Genomic DNA, 21,852 nt, shown 5'->3' with positions numbered 1-21,852 from the left:
ATACGTTCAATGATCGGAAAGTTTCTCGACCCGAAGAAGTCCGCGGATATCCCATGTAGAAAGCGAACCCTATGCAACGGTATCGACTCGATGGATCGTGAAAGCGAGTGAGAGAACGGTTATCGATTCTCGAGTCAGCTTCGCGTACGCATCCTTGACACGATCCACTTGCACCCGTATCTAGATACCGACCTAGTTAATCGTTGGTTTACCGTTTCTTACGGTGAACCGAGCGCGAGGGAGGAGATTTTTTATTTTAAACGCAAAATGTGACACGCACGGGGGGTGCTACGCTGTGCTCTCGATTCAACGATCGATCATCGGATACGAGCCCCCGGAACAAATCGTCCGATACGCTTTGTAAAGTTACGTCGAATCAGTTTTTGTAACTATAGAACGAACGATTCGCGCGTTAAAGCCGGCTACGATAAGCGCACCATAGACCAACTTTCTTATGATTTCTTCGAAATGTTGTTGATACGTTACTTGGTGTATTATCTATACGTGACTCAATTTCTAGAAAACCTAGTCTTATCGAAATTAAGGTATTCCTTTTCAATGTCGAAAATTTTCGACGTGTAATTTCTATGGAGTAAGCCTCCGCAAAAATGCCTTTTTAATTAGTGACGCAAAAGCTCGTTTCATGGGTTGCGTAAAATAGCTAGGGGAATCTTAAAAAAAAAAAAGAAGAATTCAGCCCGGACCTTAAGGTTTTAGAACGAAAGGATCGTAAAGTATACAATATCGGTAATTTTGGCGTCCAAATTGCCGTATACTTTACAACATTGCCATTCTCTGTACTTTTGAATTGTTTGTTAGTGCGCGCAATAGAAAGTACAGTCAGCCAAGAAATTTTTCCTAGAGAGAGAATCTCAAACGTGCAAGAAGAATATGGAATATTAGAATGTCAGCGTGTTTTACTTTTGATGGATATCGTCGCGCTACAAATATCTTAATTGAGCTGTTTTCCAGTTGTCCACACTTTTGCTACACAGTCCGTCGTTCTAACGAAAGTGACGCAACGATCGTCATCGTTCCTGTTTACGTCGCTTCGATAACAAAAGAGATCTTGCCTTCTCTTTCGATCGACGAGAGAACAACTAACGATCGAACGCGAAAATAGCTTTTCACCGAGAAGAATGGAAGGTTCCGCGAAGATCCTTTTACTTTGTTAAAGATTAGCAGTTTTCGTAGGAATCCTGTGCGACGCGGATATTATTATTCTCCACAGACGACGAGTCGCGTGTATTTAACCTTCGATTTATCGATCGTCCAAACCTGTGCAATCAATGAGGAGTGGGTGAAGTGCGTCCTTGGCATTGTATTAAAAATAGAAGCAGTCTCGAAAGGACCTACGCACGGTAGGAAATGGGTTTAGGGATTAGGAGAAAGTGGACTATCGTCGACGATACGTATTCTTGAAAACTCGATCCTCCTCGGTTTGGAAAGCAAACTAAGAACGGCGACGCCCCTTAAATGCATTGCGCCTCAAAAGTATACGGACAAACATATAGCCTGAATTTGCGCGTATTTTGGGAACGATCGAAAAGATTCGAAAGATTGCTCGGAAAGTTCGTTTCGACATACATTTCGATTCGATTACATTTATTGAATTATGTAGGTGGCATTTTGTTCCACGACCTTTCTCCATCTTTCGGGCGACTCGAATATTCCATCCTTCCAGAATCTCTCAGGCTTCTCGGCGAAAAAATTTTCGATATGACTCTTTATATGGAACAAAGAGTTAAAAATCGGAAGGAACTTTGCGAGCAGCGTTTAACGAGTGTAATATTTCATTAAAAGTGAATGAGTACGTTTAAAGATACTTCTAGTGACGTTTTTTTTTAATGTAATATACTTGAAAACAATTTCCCCGGAGAGATACGGATGGAGAGATTACTAAGCAAAGTTTATTATTTTATTAGATTCCTTAAAAATCGGAAGGAATTTTCTGAGCGATCGATATTATATCAAATATATTGATAACGGTATTATTCAAGCATGTAATGTAAAAACACATTTGTAACACTTCGTTTATAGTATCCACTGCTTCTTTTACCGTTTTAATTAACAGTAGTTAACGTTTTTATAGGATACCGCATGAAATACGTAAGACGCGAGTTCGCGTCTCTCGTCGGCAGTGTTAAGACGCTTCCGATCCTTTGAAAGTCAAAAGTTCGTGACTGCTTCGCTTTAAGGACAAGGAACGATCGCTATTAAATTGCTTGCTTCTAATATTGGCCGAGAGATACGATGGACAAGCACTTTCGTCAATCCCTCGTCGCACGCTCGCTCGGAATAAAACTGCCCACCCCCTCCAGCGAACTTCCCACCGTTCCTCGTCTTTGCTTTCAAACAAGAAATTATATACTTGTTATCGCGGCAAATCTTTCGTTCCAGATGTTCGGGAATAGTAGTCAGAGCACGAATCGATATCGTGGCATCGTGTTTTTTTCTTGATCGCTGCCTAACGACAACGAGATTTAGAGAGTAGGAAACTGACCGAGTAAAGTCGAGCGGGGTTACGTAATCGCACCGGGAGCGACGTAACCGCAGGCAAAAGAAGTTTTTTAAGTTGTGGTTTCCTTTTAACGAGCCACTCGAGAGGGACAGATTTTTCAGGCGAGCTGAAATGTAACGTGCAAATAATTCGACGAACGCGAGTCCGCTGTTGCAACGTTTGCCGTTCCTGTCAACGATCAGCGTCAAGATCAAACACGAAAGAGGACGAGACACGTGAAACATCCATAGTCGTCAAGCGCGCTCGGTCGATCACTCGATGTCGCTTTTGTCTCCCAATCTCGCCCGTATTCGATTAATCCGCAAAAAACTTTGTATCCTTGCCAGCGTGAATCCGAGAACGACGTTTAGAGTGACACGAAATCGCGTACAAGCCTATCTTCGAGAGATCAACGATGCCCGACTAACTACGGACAGTTTCCCGTTTCGTCTACATCTGATGTTTTCCTCCTTTTTACGTAGCGTGTCTCAACGGCGGAATCGCGTTTTCGCAAAAAGTGAAACGCGGTCGCGCAACACGAACGTTTTCCTTCTGACGGTGAAATCGCGAAGACCTTTTTCTTTCACGATGAAAATCGAGGATGGAGAAGACGCTTTGCCATGCTCGAAGAAAAATTCTTTTCCTTTTCGATGACCGCTGATCTACTTTGCCCTCTCGTACACCGATTTCGATCGAAATTCTTTCGACGTTTACCGGCTAGGCGATGGAAAGCGCAGATTTTTTAAGCGTTTGGTATATTCGAACGATCGTTCGATGGCGTATATACATTGTGTAGCGACACGGTCGCGCCGCGAAGCTGTTTACCGTTCGTAGGTGGAAATCGACGTGGAAACAATTGACTCGAGCCGAGACAGCGAGCTCGCAGGAGAGCCTACCAAACGTGGACAATTATTTCTCGATGAACGACTACGCTGCCATTTATGGCGTTCGCCGCTGTCGTTCTTGACCATCCAGCAGCTGTCTCGCGTTATTTTACAAACGCATCGAGGATAAAAGATTCGACGTTGCGCTCGAAGGCCAAAAGATGCATCGTTTCGAAAATTCGGAGACCCTGTGGTCCGACCGAATATATAGAAATATTATTCAAATCGGATTCTCCATAACACCTCCACCGATGGAGGTCCAAAGAAGGAAACTTTACACCGCGAATATCATAGCTCGTTCGATATATATCGATATATATACCGTGCAGCCAACAAAATACACCATTGTTGATCATTTCTTTTATCTCTCTCTCTCTCCCTTTCTCTCTCTTCCCATTATATGGATTCGAGCGGAAAGACAAGGCTCGCCATCTGGCGTTGGCCGTGTTAAATAACCTTAAAACTCTATCGGTGCCCCGTTTATCGTTTACTTATTGTTAAAGTTTGCGTGTTCGAATCGCGACGCTCGGGGATTATCTAACGAGCATGTGCGTACACGGAAGAGCAACAAGAGAGTTTCTTCTTGCTCGTTTTTTGGATAAGGTGATCGGAAAAAGGAGGATGGAAATTACAACGGCGGAAATAGGATTCGAGTCACGCTACGGGAAAGAATCTCGAACGATCGAGAAACCAGTTGAATCTTTCCAACCTCTTAGACGAGAAGGCTGCGAAAAGTACGTAAGGTAAACGGGGCGAGGCTTTCGTACGAAAGACGGTACGTTTGCTAGCCGAGAGAGGAGGATTAGCAGTTACATGGAGAACGCGAGCTTCGCTAATACGCGTCAGAGTCTGCGGCGAATTGGCGAAATGCCGTGAACTAAATTCACGAATAATTATAAACGAATGCGTTTAAGAAAGTGGCTAAAGTTAGACATCAGCTAGCGAGCGTAGAGTTCGCGGTCAATCGGATTCGCACGATTCAAGGTGAACCGATAACCCCGACGAGCCGTGAGCGAGGAAGCGTCGATGGTTTCTTACCAACGGATCCACAGGTAATCGCGAGCCCGATCCTATTTCCGGTAACGTTACCCTCGTCCTTTGTCCCTAACGAGTCGCGTTTGATCTACTCGTTACGATTATACGCCTTACAAGATCGTAAATACGCTTTTTCAACTTAAAATATCTGCGTAAGTCGGGGCTTTTGCGGAGGCTGGTTTAGCTGCTTCGACTCGTCGCTTCGAGAACTTAGACGATCGGACGGTGTTACGAGAAAAGACAGAACGACGACTTGAAGTTTCGCCGGTTGCTTCCTCGTCGGTATACGGCAGGAGATGAACGAGCGAAAGAGCGATCGCTCGATCGATCCGATTTGTCGTTGCTCGATATTGCCGGCTGAAACCAACAATTACCAACGCCAACGATTAAGCGCGTCGGAAACTCGTACCTCGTCGACGCGAAAGAGAAGCTGGCACGGCTCGTGGGTAAAAGAGAGACGGAAAGAAAGGGGGAGTGACAATGGTGGAGTGTCGTGCAAGTCGAATTAAACTCGACTGACGTACACGTATGACCTTTATAAACGAGTCAGCGCCCATGCAATCCTGGTCGACGCATAGTCCAATTGTCGCCGCGATTTGACGAGCCGGTAATGCTAGACATTCTCGTCGAACTTTTATGAAATCGATCGACTAATTCTTCTCTACTCCGCCGCCCTCTCTCCAGTATCTAAAGAAACTTAGCTAAAACAGTCGATGGAATTCCAAATCAACCAGAGACGATACTTAGGCGATTCAAAGCGGTACCACTCGAAATACGGGTCACTGTCGGCGTAGACTACGCCTAGATCGCTCGAAAATAACTAGTTGCGATTAAACGTACAGTTCGCTACGTTTCATCTGGCGCAGTGCGACGCTGGCCAATTTCCCTCCGATTATCGAAGCTTCTCTTCAAACTTAACCGATCGGACGGACCGTCTGCATTTTACTGGTAAATGACGCGAAAATATAGAAAATTCGTTTACTAGCCTGTTCGCTAATACGAGCAAGAAGAAGGCAAAAATGGACAGCGTGACGTAGTTTGTACGGGCCAGATCGACGAACACCGGATGTACGAGGGTTTCGGCCGTTTAACCGGCCGATAAACGGATCGCGCGTCATCGACCGTACTACCGAATAAGTAGTTTCTGGCGAAACCATGTATATATATGTTCGATGCACCCTATTCAAGGTCTATGGGACGTTAAACCGGGCGGCGTTGTACGCGGTCGAGGAACTGACGATCGTTTCTGTGACGCATACGAAACGAAGACGTGAAAGCTCGGCCGGTTCGGAGAATAAAGCGTTCGACGGCCACTACAGCCGAGAGAAAATTCGAAAGCAACCAGTCGTGAAAACCTGTTCAGCCGAGTCATCGAGTATCGTTCGTGTCCTGATCCGCGAGAACAGAATCGCAGCTAGTCGACCGAGGAAAAATCGAGTATTCGCGTAACGATCGCGATAATTTTCGATCGAGTAAACATCGCGAATCGGTATCCCACGAATTCGATCGTTCGGGTTCTCGATTATCTCATTTTATCGAGAAGCATTACGTTAGTACACTGCGATACCTCGAACCAAAGACGTCACGAAGCACCTTTAGAATTACGCGTCCGTCACAACAGAGCAACATTACCAAATATACACGCTTACGCTCGGTGGACGACTACGCGCGCGGTAACCGTATTCTTCGCAGCAACGACCATCTTTTTATCTTCCACGATACCAGTTCTACGATTCTGCTCGCAACATCAACGCGTCGTTTCGCGAGGTCGTTACGTGAATTCGTTTTTCGGTTACCGCGGACGTAACCCTTCTTCCAGGCGTAATCGTTCAACCTTCAACCATACCCTTAACACGTTTTGCGTGACAAGGCACATTATCGACCGACGAAACGGCGACCGTGTCGTTCCTGCGGTGATTACATTTTCTTCGGTCGGAGAAATGGAAAATATAGTTGGAACGCGAACGTACGAAATCGCAGCTCGGAGCGTCTAAGAGCGCGCGCCAACCGATCGGAGAAGCCTGACATTTTCAAGCACGTTATGGTGCGCGGAAAGGACACGTTCGCATGAGCGCGCAGACACGGCGTGCCGTTTCGTCCTCGAGAAAGAACAGTTACGATTACACGAGCGTAACGAGCTTGGCGTTCCTCATGTTTTCGTACTTACTTTGGAGTTTGTGACGTGGTCGGCCGGCACTGATTCTGGAACGGTTTGCAAAGTGCTCCGCATACTAGCGGACATTGTAGGCCAGCCAGTTTCACTGCCTCAAACCCTCCAACGCTTCGACGATGCACCCTCTCCCCCTACGCCTGAAACAGAATGTACGAACCAACGATTAAAACTTCCTTTTAGGGAACTGCTTTTAGAATAGATTCGACGGTTTATGAAAATGTATCTTCATAAATCTGAAAGACAGCCAAAGGTACGGTTGGCTGTCCTCGCGTCGACGGTCATCGATGCGAGATCCAATTTAATAAGTTTGGTCCATCGATCATCGACCGACCGTCCTTTGTTAATAACGCGGCCAACCGAATACGTTTGTTTCGAACGGCAAGGAGAATCTGCTTCGTCGCGATGCGTGCGTTTTTCACGCGACGCTCGGAATCTACGCGCTACGCTCAGAATCCGAGCGTGGATCGAGCGAAAATGTTTTCGATTCGTCGGTGACGTTACCGATCATCGTGACGCACGGTTGAGGAACATTGCCAAATGCCTTCGATCCGTTTCGCCGAGAAAAGTTAGCGCGATCTATTCGTCAGCCGCGTACCAATTTCGTGGAAAACGGTCTATCCACGATTTCGAAGCTCGATCTACCTTCGAGAGGAGTTGGGCGCAAACCCGAGGTTCTACGATTCGGTACGCGAACGGGAACGTGAATCCTGCTGCGTTAAGTCAGCCATAGAAACCCGACCTGTACAGGTAGGCGAGAGAGTGAATCATACCTTGCTACCGACTGTACATCGGAACGTAACATCGGGCCAACTTTGGCTCTCGCCTGTCTGACCCGTGGTAAAAGTCTCGCGCTTTGTGCCGGTCTTTACGCATACAGGTTCGTGCGATCAGAGCCAACGAAAGCTCGGAAAATAGGAAAATCGCGTGCGAACGTATCGACTCGGGGAAAGCGGCGGCGTTTCCAACGGCGAAGAAGAGAAAACGATAAACTTAGCCGCGTGGTGAATCCGAGCGTTCCAAATAGACGTTGCTTCTCCGTGTGACACTCGCGCACTGATGTTCGCTCGATTATCTTCTCGTCGACACTTCCACCGTGCGTCTCCTCGGACAAAACCAACTTTTCCGCGAATCGATCGAACAGTAAGAGTTCGAAAAAATGGCCACCGAAGCGTAAATGATGGACGGCGATAGTTTCAGTTTGATTTTCGCCGAAATTTCGATCCAACCATATGGAACGAAATCCCTGACAACGAATACGAACGGGGGCCGGCTACACGATAGCGAGGAAAAGGAAGTTATCGATGAAATCGCGCGCCTCGTGTCAATCTTATCGCGCGTATACGCGTTCGGACGTTCCAACGCGAATTTCTCGGGTGAAACAAGGTTGGCGAAAGTCGTCCCTCGCCACAGAGATTATTAGTCAGTCCGTCCTGCTCCGTTGCAAACATAATCCTCGCAAGCGTCACGATACGAAACGATTCTCTGTGTTGCTGCGACTAATTTCGACCGGAGAATAAATTCTCCAACGTTCGCTGCAACGCACACCCTTCGCCGAGACACAGAACGCAAAGCGACACGCTTCCGCCTTTGGTCGACCACTTTACAACGGGAAAGCCACAGACCGACAGCTCGAACATATCAAATATTAAGGACGTGTACGCGTATCTTGTATATCCACTGGGCGTATCGCATCGGAGATAGTAACCACGCGACAAGATCTGTCAATGGGCTCGAATCCGAACGAAGGAGAAACAGGTGTTTCGAAGATAATTTTATTCGGACACCTGCGAGGCGTTTCCAGCTAATAATAGAATCAGCGAGGGCGAGCGTGAGCGAATCGTTAGTGAATCGGTAAAACGCGGTCGCGTTCATATTCACGCGAATCGAGCAGAAGTTCGATTGGGAATTTCGCGGCGAAGGAATGACGCGTGCGCCAGCGTCGAAGCTTGAACCGGCTGTTGAAATGCGCGCACGACCGTGTCTACGATCGTGACTATACTCGTGGCCGCGGTACGAGAGATCGCGAACGCGGCAACGATTCTCTCGTTCGGTCGAAGGTGGTTTGCACTCGGAGCGTCGCGTCGGGCGAAATTAGGTTTCAGACCATCCCTATGAAGTGGGTCAGCGGTACACGCGCAGCAAGAGGTGGCCGCTACAACTACTCCGAAAGTTCTCAAACCACCGGCCACCGCCGCCGCTACCGCTGCCGCTGCCACCGCCGCTCCCTTCGCGATCGTCTTTACACGCGAACGAAACGTTATCGTTTCGAGCTTGAGAATCTAACGAGCCAACGCGACTTACACTCAACAGAGTGAGAAAAACGCGTGCGCGTTTCCTATTTCGGCTCAGTGATTCGGTGAATCGCGAGGAAAGTTTCCCGTTTGTTTTGCTTCGCTTTGTTTCGCCTTTCCGTTAATTGTAGCGCGCTAGCCACGGACCAAGACTATTACATAAACTCGCGAACCAGGGTTCCATAACGTAATCCAAGAATAAATCGTTGGCTAACGAGTAACAACCAGCACTCGCACCCCTCTCCCTTTATACATCCTACCTACCTGTTCCCCTTCCTATCTATTTTCTTCGCTGGCTCGTTCACTAGGAAAAATAAAGTTTCAGATCGATCGAGAAAAGAACGGCAAAGAGACAAACGTGACGCTAAGCGGTGTAAACTTCGACGATAATAATACCAAGCTATTCGACAACAACCGGCGATACCTAACCGACAAACGCGCGCGTGCTCGTACGCAGAGATATACATACATACACACACATACGTATATAGGCACGTACATAGACAGTCGAAGTACGAGTAACGACAAAATGCCAAGCTTTTCGCGCATCGAGCGTGTTTGCCTTTTAAGAAACGGTGCGCGATCGTTTGGAGAACAATGCTCGGGTATCTCGGTGATCGTGAATCGATGGTTGTGAAAGTACAGAGGGTTGTTAAAAATGATCGATGCTCGTGATATCGTTTGAGCGAGTCGCGTTAAATTCCATCGGCATCGTCCGATCGATCGTCGCGATGCAACAATCGGCTTGTCGTTGCAAATTGAATTCTCGCAAAATCGGTGCAAGTTCAAAACGAATAAACGAAATCGAAATAAGGAGAGAAATCGCGACGAAAAAATATTTTACGACGGACGATTGTAACAGTTTCGTATAAGATGAGAGAATGAACGTGATGATTCACGAATGATCGAAGACATCGATAAATCGATATTATAGCCGGTGATCGTTTCCCTGGGTCCTGACGCGTCGATCGAAAAAGGTTGATAGCATCGAGAAGCGTGAGTAACTTGCGGCGAAAGGAACAACGGGGTCTGAGACAGGTAAAAATATATTTCGATTACGACGTGCAACACGTATGTACATATATATGTACGTACATATGTTACGCGAGAAAGCGATCTTGACAACGAGTAAGCGTTGGTTCGGCGACGTGACCATTTTTCCTTCGTTTTTTGCAGTCGAGTCGGTTTCACGCACTTTGACCGCTTTTTGGCGTGGAAACGCGGTATTTCGGTGGTCGTGTATACAGCTCCGACATCGGAACGATACGTCAACGAGAAACCCGGCCCCCCGGTCAGGCTCGAAGCATGCTCGTGACAGACGCGAACGAACAAAATGTGGGGTTAGGTCGGCGAACGAAAGCACGAGTAGGTGAGAGAGAAGCAGTGAGAAAATACGACGAGAGTCGGAGTCAAGAGGGAAGAAGCCTTTTCCGAGTTGAGAGCCACATCGGAGGAGACAGCAGAGAGAAGGAGAAATGGAAAAAAAGGAAGCAACTTCTCGCGACATGGTTCGCCGGCAACTCCTTCCTCTCGAGCCTGATTTTTTTCATACTTACCACCACGTTACACGACCGTGCATATAAACGAGCGATATGGTACGCGCGAGCGCAATTTCACGTATATGTAGACGGGAACACACGCGCATGCATACACGCCAGTCATACGAACGAAACCCACACCCACTTGTACTGCTAGGTAGGACGCAACACGGGGATATATCACTAGTCCGTTAAGATACGTACGCGTCGAGATGCATATACACGCGTACGAGTACGAAAGCAGCACGCGTTTATCTAAGGTAAAGTCTCAGCGTCGAAGTCGAGGTGCACGACGAAGACAGCGGTGGAAGTGGCGGCGGCGGTGACGGCAGCGGCAGCGGTGGTAGCAGCACCAGCGGCTGTAGCAGCACCAGCGATTCAAGCTTCGTCTGCCGCATGCAACGAGTCTCCGATCTGAGATCGGCGACTAACACGAGAAATACACCCGAGAGACGATGGTGATCGGGTACCTCGGAGGCCGCACATCGGTACTCGCTCGTGTAAAGTGAGTGAGTGAGCGCACGCGCTAGCTCGCTCACACGCTATTTTTCTTTCTCTTCTCTTCTCTTCCCTTCTTTTCCTTGCTCTTCTCTTCTTTTCTCTCTAGACAACGTTCCCTCTCGTTCGTTCTCTTTCCACTACGCCTCCTTTCCTATCTTTCTCTTACTCTTTCACTCTCTATCCCTCTCGTGCGCACGTATACTCTTTCACTCGGTCGTTCTCTGTCACTCTCTTTAGATGTCCGTCAGTAACCTAGAAAGCGGTGGCGGCGGCCATTCAGGATTACGGGACTCCGTCCGTACGTCCGCCTTGTCCGACCGATCGACCGAGGGGATACAACCTATGTTTCGTTCCGATCACGAAATCCCAATATTTTAAATTCGATTCGACCGTTATGACCGTTGCGATCGATTTGACTAATTCGACGATTTTCACGCCACGAACTCGCATAAGCACATACTCCGTTTTCGACGGTCGACGACGTCGACGACGTTGCTTTCCTAACGGTGGGACGACGAAAATGCAATCTCTACCATGTGATTGACCTTAAAATCGTGAAAACTGTCCACAAAAATGACACTGTACTCCTCGGACGCAAGCACTACTCACTAGCCGCGATCTTGGTTGAGAGAACGCACCTTCGCCACGACAGATCGGCAAGAGCACTACGGAACTATGGGTGTGCTCCTTTTGCCAGCGTTCTTACGTTTAGCTCGTCGCGAGATAAATCAAAACCGAGCCGATCCTTTGATCGAGCGGCTTCGATACAAGAGATATTTACCCATTTGTGACAGATTTTCCGTACGAGACGCACCACATTAACGACCGTCCCCCACCTATTACCACATACAGACATTACCACACTTCGATTTTTCAAGATGGCGACGCACCGTCGTCGGGTCGAAACACGATGCGGATGGGCCGTAAAGTCGCGGCGCTGTAATCGCACTAATCACCGACGCTACGCGGCGGCGAACGATGCGATAACCCGCCAACATTCGAATCACCTATATATTCTCGCGACGCGTTTCCTACCATCAACGACCGAATTCCCGAATTCGCTTCGAACGGAGGAGATGTCTAGGAAAAATATCTCATTTTCATACTTTTCTACGAATATTATTCGACGAATGTACACTGATACAGTTTAGCTTTGTTCGTTTCGAGTTTATCCTCAAAACATGGGAGACTTCTGTCGGAGAGTCGTCTAATCGATAGCAAAATATTTTTGTAACAATTCCTCGTATATGTCTTTGTCGCTTTTCAAGAATAGACAAAAGATTACTCTATCCACCTGCAATTTCAAATAGATATCAATATCTTGACACGCTACATCGCAGTGGAATGTTGCCATATTCCACTAAAATGAAATCTTACGCTGTCTTTGTTGTCAAGTAGGAACTTCTTGACCGTTGATAAAGCCACTTTGGCTGCTGGTTTTTGAGGATATCCATAAATTCCTGTTGATATACAAGGAAAAGCAATTGTGCGCAACTCATTTGCTCTGGCAACTGTTAAACTATTTTCATAACACTCCTTCAATTTTTCTGGCTTTTCACCTTGCGGACCAACCGTATGAATGACATCTAAAAAGTTACACCCATGAAAATACAACCCATGACTATGAGTTTGTCATACTAACGCTTTGCAGGTAACATATAAGCCCCAGTTATTTTTGCTTCACCAACACGACATCCTCCCAGAGTGGCGCACTCTTTCTTTAAGTTTGGTCCAGCAGCTTTGTGAATAGCTCCATCAACTAGGGAATAGATATTTTACACTTTTCGATATATCGGGTTATACTTTATCGATTCTTATTTCTAGGGAATATCCCTATGTATGAATACCTCCACCGCCGCCGAGAAGACTCGAGTTTGCTGCATTAACGATCGCGTCTATTTCGAGGGAGGTGATATCTCCTTGCCATATCGAAATTTTCTTAGCCATTTCCTCCTCGACCTTTTCGACTTTCTCGAGATTCATTATACCGATATTTCCTTTATTTTTAGTCCAATATTCCACCCACGTTGGAATTTGGTCCAACGTAATTACGGACCCTTTATAATATTTTCTTTTTTCTTCTAGTGGCATGGTCAAGAATTTCTCTATTCAACAGAAATTCAATGATAATCGACGACGTTTCGTGTCGTTTTATTTCCTATCGTTTCTACCAACAGAACAAACAACCAACAGCAATCAAGTGTTTGCTCTATTTTAGAACGATACAATTTACATATCGATGTTCACGATCGTATCGAACGATCGACAACATCAGCTTTACGTAACTATCGAAATAAACAAAATGATCGTTTGCCTTACGTTTTTCAACTTCGAACGACATCTTCGGTTCAGGATGATTGACAGACGTAGCAAAACTCTTCTGAACTAAGAAATGTTCAACTATGGGTCGAACTACGGCGGTAACTGCGAAACGGTCGACGATGTTCGCCTGGAAATCAAAAATAATTCTCCTCTCACTACGCAATTCACTTGGCCCTTGATATCCCCTCGTCCCTTACTCTGAGTGTCAACATAGTCTTCCACTCGAAAAAATCGTTAATGACTTTTACCGATCATCGAATTCTACGTCCTCGATTCAAAAGTTCAAGCCAAGTTCGAACCTTTTCAGCTTCGTATAGAATTCCAGTTTACACGACGAGAACTATGCCAAAGTCTTGTTTTGTTTCTATCTCATCTGCGGTCGTGACCGGTGAAAACGTAGTTGGACGACAATAGTTGCCGCAACGAAACTTGCACAGAGACATCTGGTGGAATGTGATGCAAACGTATCGCTACTTTTGTAATGCGTATGCGCCATCTGTTTCCATTATCGAATACTGTATTTAAACCGACATCTCTGTCCATACATGGTTCATACGCAAGATTTAATCTAATTTTCACGTTTTAGATATATACGATAAATTCTTTTCATAGTTTACCGTTCTTTGGCCTCGTACATTACGCTCCATATACCGAGTATGCAATTAAATTTCCTTATTTTTATAATTTTCCTCAAGCTGTTTAAAATTCAGCGTTCCATGGTAATAAATACAATATAATAAAATACAAAGTTTATTATAATAGATGTAACGGTGACACGTATGGTGATTACCCACTGTGCAAAATCGCTGGATTTTACGAACAGGAACTTATTCACGCTAGGTAAAAGTACGTCAGAACGCAATTTTAATAATCGAAGTCAGAAGGATAATGACGTAAGTCGTAAGTAACGGTCGTCATCGTTGCGGTTCCTTTTCGAAGAAGGTGGTTTATATAGATATCAAATGACGGAACAAAGATATACCGTTATTTGATATCGTTCTATTTATGGATCAAATATCCAAGCTTTGTCAGAAAGTTCTATCAAAATAAGGATAACATAATAACGTAAATACTTTAAACGTGATACTTTCGCGTACAGAGATTCCTGCGTACCTAGATACTTAACTTCTTTTGTCACTAGTCGTAGCTGGAACGGAGTATTTCTCACGTTCGTTATTACCCAAATACTATCGATAAAGGAAACATATCGAGCTATCTGTCGAAACGGGAGCATCGTTCGATTTTACTATTCATCGTCGTTTCATTCAACGCAGTCGATGAATCATCGTTAAGTAGAAATATCTATAGATTGAAGGCGCATAAAATTAATGAAAAGCGCGCCGACGCCGACGCCGACGCCGACGCCGACGCCGACGCCGACGCCGACGGTGACGTTGATGCCGACGCCAATGTCGAATCCAACCACAAAGTCAACGCCAACGCTAACGCCAACGCTAACGCTAACATTCAACGTCATCAGCAACGCCACCCCGAAGAGAAATACCGAACGAACCTATGCTCTTGTGCTTTATTTCACTACGTTTCTGTGTATAGGGAAAGACTTTGCAGCGCATGCTAAAAGTTCCAATTATCGATCCATCTGCGCCTGAGCTTTCGCGTTCGGCACACAAGCTTCGCGTACGTCGCCTAGGTGAAATCGTCTTACGTGCAATCGACACAACCGACCAGATCGGACTTATTTGTTTCATATTCGTCGACGTTGCAAGTACAAGCAAAGAGAAAAAGATGCCACACCGTATCGATAACATCAAGACGATATTTATATTCTGTGAGTTTCTTTAATTAGTTATTAGGCTTAGGAATAGGGCTGCTTAATCAAAGTAAAAATCCAACTGATTCGATCGCGACGCAACTAATCGACTTATTGTGCTGGTTAACTAACGAGTTGCCTCGTTCTGCTTTCATCACGTTTGCAATATTACGTTGAATATCATGTTGTAAAACCGAAGGATTTTAATTAACCGAATAGTGGGAACGAGATTGGGGACATCGTGTCAATCGAATTTCGCTGACATTTTCACGGGATCGAGATTTCCATTCCAGCGGTGCTGTATCCTCCTTGCTGTATTTTACAATTACATCGTTAATTCGCAACGTTCCGTCGAAGAATAAGATTTGAACGCGATTATCAGAAAAATAAGGGAGCGACGTTTCACCAGATGCTCCATGCGATAGCGAGCGACGTCATTTTTACGGGGCGGTTTTCATAAAGTCAACTACCCTGAATCATTCATTGGGAGTGACAGGGGTGAGAAACTTTCAATGAAAAAGTCATCGACGCGCGCACCTTCCTGGGAAGGACAGTGGGAAAAAAATTATGATCAAGAAACCTAGCTCGTCGTATCGTAACAAATGATTTTTTCTTTCAGGGTGTGTCCTGAGTACCGCGTTCAGCGTACCTAGTTCATCGCCGATGCCGCAAAAATTGGACGACCAACTATATACGACACGTCGAACACCGAAAATTCACATCGACTTTCCGGGTTCCAAGTCCAAGTCGAAGACTTCGCCATCTCAGACTTTGGTAAGAACACTCTTCCGCAACGTGAACGAACGCAATCGCGCAAACGATGTAGAAAAGTGAATTTGTTATTCCTGTAATCTGCATCAAAGTTCATTTCATCGTCGCTTACATCTAGTTTTAATGGTAGTTCTCTTCATCGATACACATACATACATATGCGCGAATAGTTACCTAATTGAAGTCTTAGTAGATACGTATGCATTTGTTGCAAAACTGTTATTTCCCACTCTCGACGTTTTATCAGCGCTCGCGATTTTTTTCCACACGATTCCATCGTGTGACACACGATCATGATCCTTCACCTCTCTTTTTTTTTTTTTTTATAAATAGTCCAAGCATAACCTGTTGCTTTTTTCGTATTGTTTTCGCGAACCATACACGTTCGACTAGGATACCTGGACTCGATTCGCCATTCGATTTGCAATTTTCACAAAGTAAAGAAATAAAGCCAGCTATTATCGTGCCGGAATATACACATAGTAGATCGATATGCGATCGATTAAAGGATTTAAACGTAGAATACGACTCTTTACGAATCTGGTCTATATTTATCGAGACATTTACTTTAAATCTTCTTTTTTCAAAGAATAATCTTGATATCGATGCATTTTAAAGCTGGTGGGAAATTTGAATGAAGCGAAAAGTACCACTACAATGTCCTCGGAGTCAACAACGACGCACAGATCATCTTCCGTGGAGCAACCTTTGTATCGTCTGGACGGTAATAATGGGCAAGCTTGTATTCTTCTGCAAGTAGACGCCCTGATCACCGTGAAATATCGAACGAAAAAAGGAGAGGACGATGTAAGATAAGACAGCGTAAAGAAAATACAAAAGAAAAGTGAGAAAAAAGCATCGAATATTTTACTTTTTTTTTTTAGGAAGCGAATATTTATGTTCCGACCGACGCTACAGTGACCGGCAATTGCGATAATGAAAATACAGTGACGATGTTGCTCAAGTGGGATGCGTACATACTATCATGGAGCTTCGCAAAGGTAGGTAACACATCATTTTTCTTACTATAGTCTTATCTTCCTCTTGGCTACTAGTTTCCTAATTATTTAAAGCCTAGAGCTTATAGAATTCGTACTATCGTCGAACGACCTGCCAGCAGATTTCCAAATAATTTTATCAACATTTTCCTGATTCCGTCGTAACCTTGAAGTGACCTTATCGTACGATAAATCGTATATAATTGGACGTACATCGATATCATTTTGATAAACGATCCTGCGTACTATCCATTACTGCCAAAATCACTAAATTTTTAATTACTTTGAAGACATTCAGACAAGTGGATATATTTTTACCGCGTAGGTTTACATCTAAATTTAGAAGCTTCAACCCCGTCCACAGGATGTGCACAATTGCTAACAATTACTGTTTTGTACTGAAGTTTTCCTCAGTTTCTTACGGCGCGTTGTAGCAGTCTTTGTTTAAACTTTCGTAATCTATACGCACTTTGCAACTAGGTTCGCGATCTAATGGGCTTCTCCCGTATATGGAAATTAAATTCAAAAATTAAGATCATTTTAACGAAAATATCGTACTCGAGGGAAGCTATGTTTTTAAGGCGATAAACTAATTTGTCTGGACAGGTAGACGCGTAATAATCTTCTCTCCTTTAGTTATACGCTTAGTTATACACGGGCCATTCCTAGAAACGGTCGAGGTCACGAATGTTGCGTTACCCTCTCTCTCGTACAAATCGATACGCGACCAACCCTTTTTCCTCCTTCCAATTTTCTGCGATTCTATTCTTTCCGTTAATGCCGTTACATCGTCCGAAAAATACATCGACCATCCTCCGATCGAAATTGATCCGATTCCGAGAACGACGGTGAAATAACGGAGGAAACGAATTGTTTTTTCAGACACCCGGTGGTGAACGTTGGTACGTGGAGAAGATCGAACTAACGTACAACTCGAGCGATCGACACTTCGTAAATATCGATCAACCAAGTAAGTCGATTCGAACGGAAGGCCCGTCGCGCGAGATGTTCGTTTCGCCGATCAGATAATCACAAATTATTTTTGTTTCAAGACAAAACGATTAGATTGAGTACCGGACAAAAGCACAGCTCCATGCTGTTCCCGACACCGGTTGGAAAGTCGTACGCTTGCAGCGAAGAAACGGAAGTTCAATTGACCGATGGGAAAAATCACGCCATAGTGCTCCTCAGGTATTAACAAATATCAAACGCAAAAATTAATCTTAGGAAATTCTGCCTAGAGTATAGAGAATCGTGTTAATAACTAACTTGGCGATAGTTAATAATCGGCGGATGGACTTTTATTCGAAATTTCAGGGACATGAAGCTGCAGCCGTTCAAATTCAAGAACAACGAGTTTGCAGTGGAATTCTCGTGCACGTCGTTGAGCGCGCGCGGATTTCGGGACGAAACAGCGCCTGTCGCGGTTGGTTCGACGTTGGCTGCTGCCGTTCTACTTACTATCACCGGCTATGCGGGCTATCGTTATTTCAAGGTGAAGAAAGTCAAATACGACACTATGGAGTAAGAGCTTTCTGGGGGACGCTGCCTAAGGCGATGCAACACTCGGAGAACGAGATGCTCTTCTCTACGAGATGCTCTTCTCTGTGTTCGCGTAATCGTCGCCGTGGTCGACGACGTGATACGATATTCTCTTGGTCCACCTTGATACAACAATTCATCCATGCAAACGTTCCTTCCAGAATCCGAAGCTACGTTCGCTTGAAACTTATATCCCGACAGTACACCAACGTTAACATTTTATCCATGTTCCTTGAACGTTTGTAAACCATTATTCGCGTCGAACTGTCTTATTCAGAGTTAACGACATTAAACCGGAGGAAAAAGGAAACATCCGTGCGATTATGATTGCCCAATTCGTGGAACGCGTTCTTTGCCATCCGTTTGGAACTCGTATCGTAAACTTCATTGGTTCGTACTTTTAGATCGGTCGCAAACGGCTACAACTTGTCTCTGTAAAAATCGTTGGTTGCGAAAAAGATCGATTGGGACGGGTCGAAGCAACCAACGAGCAACGTTCGGGATAATTATTAATTAAAATACACCGTGTTCGCGTTAAATTCGTGTTCGCGAGCTCTGATGGTTGTATCGATAGATTTCACATTTGGTAGATATCGGTCCGCTTTTCCCTGTCGTGGATAACGCGGATTAATAAACATCGTCTACGTAGGAGGGAATACTCGCAAGACTATGTCGTTCGCGAGATACACCACTCTCTTTCTCACAAATCGTATACTTGAACTAAAACGTTTGTATCGTGTTTCGTACTTTTTATCGATAACTAACTGCGACGCGAGTCGCGAGGAATCTCGTACACATCATTCTAACGTATAGCGAGCGATCTCGAAGCGGATTAATCTTTTCTACGTTACGATATTCGTTTTGTACGCGTGTTGAGTTGATGCCGTTTGCTTCCGATGATTTGTGAAATCTTTCGCTTCGGTAATTTATATCATAAAACGATAAAAAAAAAAAAAAAAAAAAAAAGAATAAAAAATAGAGAGAGAGAGGGAGAGAGAGAGAGAGAAAGTGTGTGTGAGAGAATCGTTGATTTCCTCGAAATTCCGAGGAAGGAAAGCCCTGATTGGCAGCTGAGAGTAGATTCGTTAGAAAAACGAATAGCGTAGACGAGCACAATTCTATCGCGGTGATAGTCAGATCATTCGGCATCGGTCGACGGTTTCAGATTGCTAGTGTTAAGCTTTCGTCATTTTTTCCGTTTTCAAATGTACATAGTATTTAACAACGTCGTGGTAAACGTATCGTGTCGCAAATGACAAGACTCAAATACGACATTTACTTTCACGTAAACGGCCGAATAAACGGTAGATTCTACTTCGTCGGGTAGAAATCGTTTCGCTGTTTTATTTTAAGCGCGTTTGAAATAAACCAGCGAGACAATAGTCGTGCGATTTACGAATCGTGGATCAGTGTGTGGCATTTGCATTTTATATGTGTGACGATCGCTAGATTAAGTCGTTTCATTTTTATCTTCTAATTCTCGGTGTAATATATCGTGTAAATATATTAGGACGCGATCGGCGAAGCTCCCTGTATAGAAAGCCCAATGTTTCCAACGAGAGAAAGAGAGAGAGAGAGAAAAAGAGAGAGAGAGAGAGAAATAGAGAGAGAAGCACAGCTACCTACGTTGCTCGAGGGAAATTCAACGTTAACGCGTAACAAATCGCGTCCCGACTAATTATCCGTATCGTTTGTCCGATCCGTCTTCTTATCCTTTGCAACTTCTTTTTCCATCGTTCGCGAAACGAAACCGCGACGCGATTCGCAAGCTTTGACGATAGCGTCGAGTTTTCGCCTACCTGAAGTCTGTTCAAATTCGTTACTAATCTAAAGTAACATTCGTTACTACTCTATAGCGTATGGATAGACCATTGTTACGTATAAATACATATCTTAACGCGTAAACTTATCCCTGAGACGATCGAGCGAATGAATGGACGGTGAGCCGTCGTGCTTCTGGAACAGGCGAGACGAATAAGCGAATACACGTGGTCGTCGATCTTTAATCAACGATATTGTAAAGGTTTTCGCCACGTGCGATTATGGAGAAGGTAAAAAGACGAAGCTTGACGAGAGAATTCAAAGGGAAGGATATCGAATCGAACGGCCGATCGACGACTCCCAAACAACGTACTTAAACGTAATCTGCACGCGTGCGTATATGTTTGCGCGTGTTTCGCAGGAATAATATTACAATTAGGGATATGTGCGTAACACGAACCTCTGTCTTCCAAGCGTGTATTAAAGTTAAACTTTTGTGTGTATATACCTATATATATATACACGCATAGAATACGTGTACATTTATATATACACACGTATTGCACATGTATATGCATATATTTATGAACATTTACACACACGTATGTTATATACACTATCATACACACACACACACACACACACACACACACACACACACACACACACGCGCGCGCGCGCGTACACACAGAAAAAATGTATTTGAAGAACGAAGGAGAGATATTATGGTTATCGCGTATCTCACTTATCGGCATACATATCTAATAAAATTGAACGTGAAAATTAACGTGGTAACGATCGATTCGCGATGTTCCGTCTATAGAACGGAGATACGTGTCTTCTTTTTCACGTAACTGGAGAAATTGGAAGGACGTGCGTCTCGAATCGAGGATATTCTGTATAGGGTGGCGTGTGGTGTCCGTTTGAATTTTTCGATACAATACGATTAGCTAGAATACGCCGGCATTGTTGATACGCAAAAATATGGTCTAGATGTAATTATAAAAATGTATTTTTGTGCTAAAGTCAATCTTATTATAAACATTATCGATAGATAGCGGTCGATTGAAGCGGTAGCTCGATGCCTGTGACTTTCACAGTTTCCCGTTACGAGGCGTTAGCAACGACGCGACGCGACGCGACGAGACGAGACGCGGCCCGGCGCGGCGTAGCGTCGCATCGGCCAGCAATAAAATACACACATAGCAGGGGTTGTAAAGTACTTACGTTTATGGAGAAGAGATTACAGAGCAAGATGGAAAGGTGAAACGAAAGCGCGAGGCCGTGGAAAACTTCGATGGAACGGGATGGAACCAACGAATCTCGTATTGCTCGACATATGCATATGCAGCAAGCTTTGAGCCTCGTAAGAATCGATGGGACGAGCGACACGCGTGAAACAATGCGAAACGACGAGTTACGTGGTTAGCGAGCGTCAAACAGAATTGTATCATATCGATCAAAAAATAAAGGCTGTTATACAAGTTTGTTCGTTGCGTGTTCGATTAACCTGAAATTTGTTGGCAAGGTGTCGATGAACAGCAGAGACGATTAGACGGAGGGCAGAATTTGCACGTGGACCGTAGGTAAGTACGTAGGTGTGGATGGGAAGAGAAAGGAAGAGAGAGAAAGGGATCCAGCGACATAATAATTTCGACTGGTAGTCCGTGGAAGAGGGCGTGAAAAGCACAGTCGAGCAGGCTTACGTTGGTCTCGTCGTGGTGCGGGCAGTCCCCCGGGGTTTGCGCAACGCGGGGCACAGTTG

General features: G+C 44.9%; 3 protein-coding genes across 17 annotated transcripts in view; 1 reads left to right on the top strand and 2 right to left on the bottom strand.

Moving 5' to 3' along the window:
- Positions 1–6,729, bottom strand: part of LOC126919209 (serine/threonine-protein kinase MARK2-like) — a 48,274-nt gene extending 41,545 nt beyond the window's left edge. For all 12 annotated transcript variants that reach the window (XM_050728042.1, XM_050728048.1, XM_050728047.1 and 9 more), the window contains exon 1: positions 6,587–6,729. The gene's annotated coding sequence lies outside the window, so the exon portion shown is untranslated. The remainder of the gene's footprint in view (positions 1–6,586) is intronic.
- Positions 1–21,575, top strand: part of LOC126919260 (uncharacterized) — a 34,362-nt gene extending 12,787 nt beyond the window's left edge. The window contains exons 1-7 of one of the 2 annotated variants that reach the window (XM_050728220.1): positions 14,781–15,033; positions 15,635–15,789; positions 16,405–16,593; positions 16,671–16,787; positions 17,667–17,754; positions 17,837–17,975; positions 18,102–21,575. In XM_050728220.1, the coding sequence (XP_050584177.1) occupies positions 14,817–15,033; positions 15,635–15,789; positions 16,405–16,593; positions 16,671–16,787; positions 17,667–17,754; positions 17,837–17,975; positions 18,102–18,312 (1,116 nt within the window). In that variant the 5' untranslated portion in view covers positions 14,781–14,816 and the 3' untranslated portion in view covers positions 18,313–21,575. Of the gene's footprint in view, positions 1–14,780; positions 15,034–15,634; positions 15,790–16,404; positions 16,594–16,670; positions 16,788–17,666; positions 17,755–17,836; positions 17,976–18,101 lie in introns of those variants that run through there. The other variant, XM_050728221.1, reaches the window with a different exon arrangement.
- LOC126919270 (macro domain-containing protein CT2219-like) lies at positions 12,020–13,699 on the bottom strand. Of its 3 annotated transcripts, none has more exons than XM_050728240.1 (6): positions 13,544–13,699; positions 13,242–13,371; positions 12,770–13,027; positions 12,565–12,681; positions 12,300–12,508; positions 12,020–12,216 (listed from the first exon to the last, which is right to left on the bottom strand). In XM_050728240.1, exons 2-6 carry the CDS (start codon positions 13,261–13,263, stop codon positions 12,130–12,132), a joined length of 693 nt encoding a protein of 230 aa, XP_050584197.1. In that variant the 5' UTR covers positions 13,264–13,371; positions 13,544–13,699; the 3' UTR covers positions 12,020–12,129. The 3 variants fall into 3 exon arrangements, with proteins under 3 accessions (XP_050584197.1, XP_050584196.1, XP_050584198.1); XM_050728239.1 differs by having other exon boundaries at positions 13,442–13,661; XM_050728241.1 differs by having other exon boundaries at positions 13,493–13,660.
- Positions 21,576–21,852: the final 277 nt, after the last annotated feature.

The sequence above is a fragment of the Bombus affinis genome, chromosome 8, assembly GCF_024516045.1.
Source record: "Bombus affinis isolate iyBomAffi1 chromosome 8, iyBomAffi1.2, whole genome shotgun sequence".
NCBI lineage: Eukaryota > Metazoa > Arthropoda > Insecta > Hymenoptera > Apidae > Bombus > Bombus affinis.
This window is presented reverse-complemented; position numbering and strand designations above follow the sequence as displayed.

Bases quoted from the DNA above. Each gene is read 5' to 3' on its own strand.
- LOC126919270 (XM_050728239.1), bottom strand. The intron at 12,682-12,769 runs GTATTCATACAT...TCTATTCCCTAG, and splicing joins TCTTCTCGGCGGCGGTGGAG to TTGATGGAGCTATTCACAAA. The intron at 12,217-12,299 runs GTAAGATTTCAT...TTGAAATTGCAG, and splicing joins TACTTGACAACAAAGACAGC to GTGGATAGAGTAATCTTTTG.